This window comes from Cyprinodon tularosa, unplaced genomic scaffold, assembly GCF_016077235.1.
Source record: "Cyprinodon tularosa strain WSP-4 unplaced genomic scaffold, ASM1607723v1 ctg106, whole genome shotgun sequence".
NCBI lineage: Eukaryota > Metazoa > Chordata > Actinopteri > Cyprinodontiformes > Cyprinodontidae > Cyprinodon > Cyprinodon tularosa.
Window position 1 is genome coordinate 129,284 of NW_024037849.1, and position 9,668 is coordinate 138,951.

Consider the following 9,668-nt stretch of genomic DNA (forward strand, 5'->3'; position numbering starts at 1 on the left):
TGGTTTGGCAAAAGATTTCTGACTAATATTGTAGTTCATGGTAATGATCAGGAAAAAATGGTTAAAGAATTGTCCAGAGCTCGTTCCTGACCTTGAGTCTCGGTCTGCCCTCAGAGCTCTGTGGTGAACCGGCCAGGCTGGACTGAACCAGAACAAACTCTTCACTGGTGACGGTGGCCACGGACTCGGTTGAGCTGCTGACTTTACCCAGTGAGGAGCTGTCATCCATGGCTAGCAGGGTAACTCAGGATCAGCTAAGGGAGACCAGGGGTGTTGTTCTCCCCTTCTCTCCTGTCGGCCCAGCTGAGTTGGATGGCAGCCTGAATGATAAACAAACAGAACCAGGTTATATAAAGTGAGCCTCACATGAAAAGATAAACAACAGAGAGGCAGCTAAAGAAGGTTTTGTTTTGGGGTTTGTTATTTACTGTAAGACTTCTTCAAACAGGCTGTATATCCTATCTGCACACATGTGAATTTCATTATAGTTTTGCATTTTAAACAACCGTTTTTAGTATTGATAACGCTGATAACTACTGCCTATTGTGAAATCATAGTAAAAGGTCATGCTGAAACCCAATGAACCAGTTTGAAATATTAAAGTAGGAAAGACTGGCTTCACTGTGACCAACAAACCTGTTTCACCAGGAAAAGCTACTACTTCCATAAATTAAATGAGCGTTATAATCTTATCAATATGTAATAAAGATATTCAGCAGCATAATTCCTAAGGTTTCCTTTCAATCAAAGCCTCTGAAAGTCAAACTGGCTGATTAATAAGATCACTAAGTTTAAATTGAATCCATTTTATGATAAAAATAATGTTCAAAAGTTTTTTTTGCTATAACCAACACTGTGTTACAAGATCGCAATTCACTGTCAATGTTACAATCTTTTCTTGAAAAGCATGCCCTTGAACAATAGCCTTGAACCATTATAAACTTGTTTTAACTGTCCATGAGGTAGAGCCTTGACATAGAAATGAATTAAATAATAAATATTAAATAAAACAAACTTAAGACTACAACACTGCTCTTTTGATTTTTTTTACATTTCAAAAAACAAAACTTCAACAAAAGATCAGAAAAAATATGGAATAGCAACTGATTTTAAGACACTCACGGAGGTAAATAGATCGGTGGTTAAGATCGGTTTCATATGTAAATATCGGCCGATCACCAATCACCCTAAATTAAGGAAATCGGGGCCGATCGATCGGCCGGCTGGCCGATTTATTGGTGCACCCCTAAAAAATGGTAAAGGATCCAATATGTGTGCAGATAACTGATCAACTAAAAGTCTGCAGAATGTTCTCATATTTCATCCTAACCTGCTGCTAGGTCCTTTTTGGTCCAGACGTATCTGTTTTGTGTGAAAAGTGAAAAGAAGTGTAACAAAAAAAAAACTGTGATAAATCCTATCAGTTGTTCTGCCAGATGCAAATCATGGTGTACCCTGCATTTGATCCCAGAGCTCCTGTATTCAAGTCAAAGACAATAACTCACCACAACGCAGAGGGACTAAATACCAGGATAGAAAAAATGTATTTCAAGATCTGCACATAAAAGTACTTGAGTCCACTGTTTATTTTAAAGTTATTTTTATTAGAGGAAAATGACAAGCAACTCCTTAAATTATGATATTTTCAGTAAATGATCATATAATATTTAGGCTGTTAAGGTGTTTAGTTAATCTGCTATTGTTTTTCAAATCAATTGATCTGTAATTGACCTCATGGCTTCTGGAAAAGCAAGCAGATGTGCATTTTGCTGGATTATTTACACCTGAGCCACACTTGCTGAACCTGTGTGAAACATAAGATAGGATGCTCTGATGGTGCTACATATAGCCTAGATTTATCGGTCACCAAGGATTTATTCTTTTAGCTTTTGTGAAACAGGTTCAACATGATCTATGGTTCCCACTTTCTGAATAGATTTACTGATATAAACACATTTTCAATTTACAATGAACATGAATGAGACATTAAAATGAACTCCTGAAGAAAATTGTGAATCTTATACAATAGAAATGAAATATGAAATGCTAAAAAAAAGTTTACATCAACTCAACTGAAATGTTTTCATCTAAAAAGTTTGACCTTTGTAAACATAAGAGGAGATTTACTTATAATAAGCCAGTTTGCACATGTTATGAAACAAGTGTTAACAAATCCTATGTGCAGTAATACACCCTGTTAATGTTAGAGACAGTTGCTGGCTTATCACGTTGAGTCAGTAAAGCAGCAAACACGCCTTTATGGAACAGCGGCTAATGAAAGGCTGCTGCATTACAAAATTAAAAGCTTCTTTTGAGTTCCTAAATCTCAGTGGTTTACCAATATATTTCTAAGAATGTATTTATTGCTCTGGCTAAGAGCAATAGGACAGAAAGGTAAAAGTCAGTCATACTGATTCAGGAGGTGGAGGCCAGAGCTACATCACTCTGAGGGGGGAAATAGAAGTAGGTTATGTAAACCATTTAATATAAAGCTTTAAACAAGAAAAATTATGTATCGAAATGACTGTGATAAGAAAGCAACAGTGGTAACAAATCATTTCTGTGACGAACGCTTTCATAAAAACATTCCAGTTGTATACAGAAATCCTCATACTTAAGAATAATTGGGAACAATATTGGAAATAATTGGGAATTTGGCAACACCGATACTTTAAAAGTAGAGATTCACCATCAGATCAGCCACAATAAAAACCTGCTTATTTCTTTCCCATTTATCAAACGGATCACCATTAAGAATTCCCAACATCTTGACATAAGTCACAGACTGCTTTAAAAAGAAACTACAATACATTTTTCTATCATAAATTTGTCTTAGGAAAAAAATAAAAGAATTAGTTGAGATCAGAATTGATCAGAACTTTAAAGAAAACCCAAAAAAATCTAAATCTAAATTCTGATTGGTGCCGTCCTAGTTTAAAGAATTTAATCTATTTTTTTATTTCAACCTTTATATAACAAATTCATATTTAGTGAAAGCTCATAAAGACGAAGCCATGCAAGGAAGAATCAAGCAGCACTCAAAAAAAGTTAAACAATTAAAGAAATGTTATTTCTGCTTAATTTTCAGAGATTAAGCAGAAAACATTAAACACAGTCACTATAAAAAAACTAAAATAACAATAAATGTAATTACAACTACTGAAGTTTTTGAATAAACTTGTCTTTAAAGGCGCATCAGGAAGCAAACACATATAAACAGTCAAAATAATTGCAGAAAGGAGCCTTTCAGTCACAGACGGTGGCCTGACCACATGAACACAGAAGGCATTCATACAGTAACTACTATGCAAATGATCCACAGGGCATCTGAACAGACACTAAAATGTCATGTGTTCAAATCACACATATTCCATTATAGGAACATCAGACCGCCCATAAAAAGAAAACGAAACAAGAACACAGCATCCGTTAACTTTTAGAAGTTCCTGTTAAAAGCAACTATTCAGATAAGAGATTCATTTAACTAAACTGCATTTAGACGATCAGCTGCTTTCTAGTCTCCAGTTTATATTAAAGTTTAAAACCAGAAGAAAAAAAATTTCTATACTAGAAAAAGAAAAATCGAAATCTAGATCATTGTTTTCTTAAAATAAGTGATTTTTTTTCTTGAATTGAGGAGGTAAAAGAAACAATTTGCCAAACGGAACGAGACAATTTTCATTTGAAATAAGACAACACCACATTTTCTCATTTCAAGTGCACGTTATCTAATTATCGTATTTTAAGTGTAAAAATACTCATTCCATTGGCAAACTATCATATTTCCATACTCAAATTAAGCGTAAATACACTTAATTTAATAATTTTTTACTTATTTCTAGATCGTTTTTCCAGTACATATGCATGTTAAAGTTTCCATTGGGAAAATGCTATTTCTCTGCCCAGCAAAGACTCTTTATATCTACATCTTAATGCTGAATTTCTTGAATATATTGTATTTAATTGATTTCTATGTCATGCTCTGTTGGCTACAGAGAATGTACAGATGACCACCTCTTGATTACTAACGGTTTCATGTTATTTCTTTAAGTAAGAAGATGACTGTGCAGAGGAAGCACATCTCACAGTCTCTTACACAAACAGCTGAGTCACAGAGTAAATGCAAAACCTCCTGTTATTTGACAAAAACATGCATTACATATACACAAAATTGTTCAAAGAAAACTACATAATCTATTTTAATTTGTATTCACATGAAACCTATAACTCAGAGTGGACATTCCCTTTCTTTTTTAAACAAACATGTTATCATCATCATATTAACTGATTCCACTCAAACATTACATCATCAGTTTCATCCCTTCTAGTCAGAAGTCAAACCAGAGATAGAGCAGTAAGTTTGTACCCGATCATTAGGAGTTGGTCTCTCAAGCTCAGAAGCAGCCAGCTAGCTGACGTGCTACAAGCCACCGCCTGTATGGAACCAGTAAAAGGAGGGCTGGTTGGTAAAGAGGGCCAAGTTGCTTCCTTACTAAAGGCTGCACCTTTAAAGCAGAGGCAAATAACCAGATTCACAAAGTTGTTAATACAGAACAAGAGGAAGGAGCCAAAAATAAGGCAAGGCAGACACCGTGGACTGAATGTAGTTTCCCTGCCATCCAATGAGTAAGCCTTACACACTCTCTGGACTGTGAGCAGCAGTTTAAGTCATTTAAATTCCCAGTAAAAAGATTTAACACTATGAAGCTTCTACTGGGGGGGAAACTAAAATAGTCATAAAAACACAAAGGATTTTACTGAATCAATCTAAGTTTTATCATCACACTTTGCCCTCATTTCTATGGGTCTTTCTGTGCTGCTGGTCCTCTTTATAACATGCTGTGTGGTGTTTTATGTATGTAGGAGCCCTGAAGAACGGAAGATAAGGGAAATCTCATGAAATTCATATGGCTTCTATTCTAGCTGCAGATAATAGAGCCAACATTGGGAAGATAACAGTTACTTCTCCTGCTCATCACGGTGCTGACATCCCTGAGAACTTCATCTGAGGACTTCAATGTTTATTTGCAGTATGCCTACATTGAGAAGGGTTTTAGAAACATACACTTTACATTTAATTTGATTAACAGCAACTCAAAAATAGAGATACACCAAGCCAATTTTATGATGAATTTCACAACTGTTCCTGAAGCCAAGTCAGCCCCAACTTTCTGGAAACAGACAGCTTCTGCAGAGGAAACTGAAGATCAGGGTGTTGGAAAAGAGGCTTTCCAAACTCCAAGACACTAAAACCTCTAATGGTAATGCATCAAACTTGTTGAGCAGACCATTTTTCATCAAACTGATAATAAACTTCCAGTCACCAGATGATTTTTAGTAGACTGTCCTCAAGAAGTAAGAAAAAGTAATATATCAACAAGCCAAACTTAAAGAAATATATATAATTTGTATTGTAAGATGCAACCCTTTTAATGGGCTGTCAACTTTTTTTTTGTCTATTTTGTTCTCCAAAAACTCAAAAGATGTCAAAGTTGTGCCACACTGTGCATTCAAATTTTATAGCGAGGTCAATTTAGAGCAGATGGCCGCTCACACTGAGCCTGGTTCTGCTGGAGGTTTCTTCCTGTTAAAAGGGAGTTTTTCCTCTCCACTGTCACTACAAGCATGCTTAGAGTGAGGGATTGCATATGAGTCAATGAGTCGATGCAATAAACTGGTTTTCCTTATATAGAAAACTGAATCAATTTGACTGTATGATCTGGTGAACTTTAAAGTGCCTTGAGATGACTTGTGTTGTGAATTGGCGCTATATAAATAAACTGAATGGAATTTAATTGAAATAGAGCTGAAACAATTATTCGTGATTAGATGATTATTGAAACACTCATAAAGTAAGTAAATAAACTTTATTTGTATAGCGATTTTCACAGACAAAGTCAAAGTGCGCTTCATATGATAACATAAAAACAACAAAAGTAAAAACAGATAAAATGCAATAAAAGCTAAAATAAGTAAGTGAATAAAACAATAAGCTATGTGCTTTGGAAGGCTAGTGAAAACAGGTGTGTTTTTATAAACTAATCTAGTAATGAATTTATCGTTAATTAGAGTATATAGACTCTAAAACATGCTTTTAGCTGGCAGAGCAACCCACTTGGAGCAGTAGTTTTAGTAATTTTTAGTAATTTTAATTTTTAACAAGATTGTAAAAAACATATTCAGTATAAATATTTTGGACTCGAAAAAAAAAAAAAAAACGCTTTCATCCGTTTTAATTCTTTGAAAAAAAATCTTCTTTAAGGAACCATTGGCTAACCAATTATGAATCGAGTGATTGGAAAAATAATTAAGAAAAATAATTTGTTTGTTGCAGCCCTAATTTCAAATATCACTTGTGTGACTCTAGCCGACAGGGTGCAGCCAATAAATGTTGAGCAATAACCTATAGTATTTAGAGTGTACATTCGAAAGCAACATACAATGAAATCTATAGTGGACTTTAAGTTGATCATTAACAGCTTGAAAAAGTGCAAACACAGAGTCACTTATTAAGCAAACATTCAGATCTGATTTTTCCTGATGCAGTAATCAGCAAAGATGCATTTAAAAAGACATTAAGGAAAAGAGATGATACATTAAGGTTACATTTTCTTGAACTGGTAAAAGAAAAGGATATTTTAGGCAGAGGAAATCTGCTTGGCTGCTTCTTTTAAATTTTACCCTGAGATTCCCTCATTATTCCGGCTAACAACATGAACTACCATTAAACACCAAATAACTACACTGCAAAAATACAAACAGTCACCTTAGGGCTAGATAAGTGCTTGCTGTTTTAATTAGAGTCAGGTTGAGTTTTGTTTTTATGTGCACTGTGCCGTGCTTATTTTCAGAATTTGAATCTTCTTCCTGGTAGTCAGTACCTCTGAAGCATAAAACAATAGCATATTATTCTGGTAGAACTTAAAAAAGGTGTACTTAGCTGTCTGAATGAGTAACCCTTTTCAAGAATAAGGGTGTGACGGTACTTCTAGGATAAGGAGGTAATTCTACTCTATCATATTACAAGCAACTTGTCTTGCACCATCCGGTAAGCTTACATTTACCTATTACCTACAACCACTTTAAAATCTGCTTTAAAATAAAAATGTTTCCTACCACAAACAAAGCCTAAAATAAGCTATGAAATTTTGTCTTAAGAAAAAGTATGATCTGACTTCTGTAAGTGAATAACTTCCCTTAAGGTCCACCGAAAAACTTTGTACTTCATGTTAATATTCCTTTTAGTTGTATTAGTTCTATTACTTATATATAGTTAAATATTTTAATCCCTGTTAGTTCTACCAGTAAATAAACTGCTTAAAACCAGTAAAAAATTCATCTACAAATCACTGGTATCATAGGTATGATCTGTAACCATAAACATAACTGTACGTTATATTAAAAATAAAATAAACATCCTTATTGCTTATGCATTTAAAAACAACTTAAATCTTTGACCTTAACTGTCAATGTTTTGCAGCTTTACACTAATTAACTCTGCCAAGCTTATTTTGGAAAACTTTTCATAACTTGATGCTTAAGAAAACGCTGCCACTACAGGGCAGCTGATCTGATTTAATGAGTAAAGAAAAGGTAATAATATAGATAGCACATGACTAATAAGCGAGCTGCTCAATGGTGCAGTGGGTAGCACTGCTGTCTTGCAGCAAGAAGGTTCTGGTTTCGATTCCCTACATGGAGTTTGCATGTTTTCCCTGTGCATGCGTGGGTTCCCCCCCGGGTACTCCAGCTTACTCCAAAAACATGATTGTTTGGTTAATTGGCTTCTCTAAATCAGGTGTGAGTGTGTGCATGAATGGTTGTTTGTCTGTGTTGCCCTGCGATGGGCTGGCGACCTGTCCAGGATGTACCCCGCCCCTCATCACCGAAGAAAACTGGAGTTAGGCACCAGCAGCCCTTGCGACCCCGCTTTTGGATAAGTGTGATGGAAAATGGATGGATGGACGGATAACTATTGAGCTTTACAATCATCACTGCTCCCATGTTTAAAGAGGTCCCACCCCAGCTATTTAAGCATTTTTATGTCAACTCATTACAGCAATGCATTTATACTACTATGCTCAATGATGGAATCATATTTAGAAAGATAGCCTTAAAATTCTTGTTTTAGGGGTTCAGGGAATCATACAGCTATTTAATAATCAGAGAAGGCATAAAGAATGACAACATTCCCTGATCTCCAACTATTGGAAACAAAACCATAGCTTATTTACAGCAAACCAAAGATAACAACGTAATCATAAATCATATTCTTTTGAAGTAAACATAGAAAACAGTCATAAAAAGTATTCCAGATACAGACTGACCAACTGATCAAAAATTATAATGTCTTGTTCTGGGGTTTTCCTTTTACCGATTTAACGGTTTCAGCAGGATGTGCTCTAATGCACTAATGTGAGTTAAAGTGAAAGGAAAACAAGCTTTGTTATATGGGAAATTGGATTTGAACTTTTGGTTTTGAAAACACTGCTCCTTTTAAATACTCATGCTTTTTATTTATGTGTTATAATCCTTAACGTATCAATCTGAAAAACAAAACCCATTCAAAACTGAATCAGTTTATAGAAAACAGAACCCTGCATCAGTGAGGGAAAGTTTGGTTGATGCATGGCTGGTTGTGAACTGTCAAGTATGTTTATTTAGTCATCAATAGAATAACATTGGCTCTGGTTCACAGACAGTTTGACAACGCCTGCCTGCAGTAATATCACTGGGATGAAGTGTTTCTAAAACATCTGGAAACCCTTTTTTTTAAAGCTTTTCAGCTATAAAAATTTAATCAACCACATTTTCATTAAACCCCTTCTGAGCTCACATATTTAATGACAGCTTCCGTGTAGTGCCATTCAAGCAGGTACATGAATGAAGGCTTAGTGATTTTCACGTGACAATGTTGTTGTCAACTGTCCAACTTAATGCATACGTTGAAAACTGTTTTTATGTCAACAGGCCTGGATGGGAGGCAGTGTCACCAGCTGACTGGCTGCATTTAACATGTTTTTCTTTGTGCTGTGTAACGTAACAAGTGTGCAGAGAGCTAAACAGCGTGTTATTCATGCAAGACATGTCTTCTATATCATTCAATAATATAGGGACAGTTTGCTCTTGCAGCACCTGAGTGAGAGCAGAAAGCACAGCAGCGAAAATAATTAGCAAGGAGCAGGCTAACTTATAAAAAATAAACGTTTTTGTTTTTTCTGACGTTTCTTTCAAAAGGCAGCTTTAAAAAGCCGAAGTTCCTAAATGAATAAGCTGTCAGAGCAGGTGAATGCGGTGTAAACAGGAAGTACTTGTGTTAATGTGCTAGGCTACAACTGAGAGCTAAAGCTAACTTTGGCTAATGCTAACCAGCCTGAAGTCCAAAACAGTTGGAGCACTGTGAGGCGAAGCAAGCCTTTTCAGGAACACCCCGCCCGCCCCGGCTACGGATGGAAAACCCGAGAGCGAAGAAATGAGACGAGTCTCCATCTTTATCATTGCGCAGAAGTAACTGTAGCTAAACCAAAGGCAGTCGATTTGAGAGCTGTCAACTTACTTAAATCTTTGCGGAGTTGCTGGTTTTATGTCCAAAGAGTTGCAGCGAAGATCGTGTAGTTGTCAAAGATGAATTACTCCGGAGTTTTATTGAAGGGTTTCCGGTGTCATCT

The 9,668-nt window shown here is 35.7% G+C and overlaps 1 protein-coding gene across 1 annotated transcript in view; it reads right to left on the minus strand.

Annotated features, from left to right (window-relative positions):
• The window catches only part of rabgap1l (RAB GTPase activating protein 1-like), a 132,668-nt gene extending 123,000 nt beyond the window's left edge, over positions 1–9,668 (minus strand). Inside the window, exons 1-2 of the mRNA XM_038286214.1 lie at positions 9,557–9,668; positions 92–320 (exon numbers count right to left, since the gene is read on the minus strand). Coding sequence (XP_038142142.1) covers positions 92–229 — 138 coding nt within the window. The 5' untranslated portion in view covers positions 230–320; positions 9,557–9,668. The remainder of the gene's footprint in view (positions 1–91; positions 321–9,556) is intronic.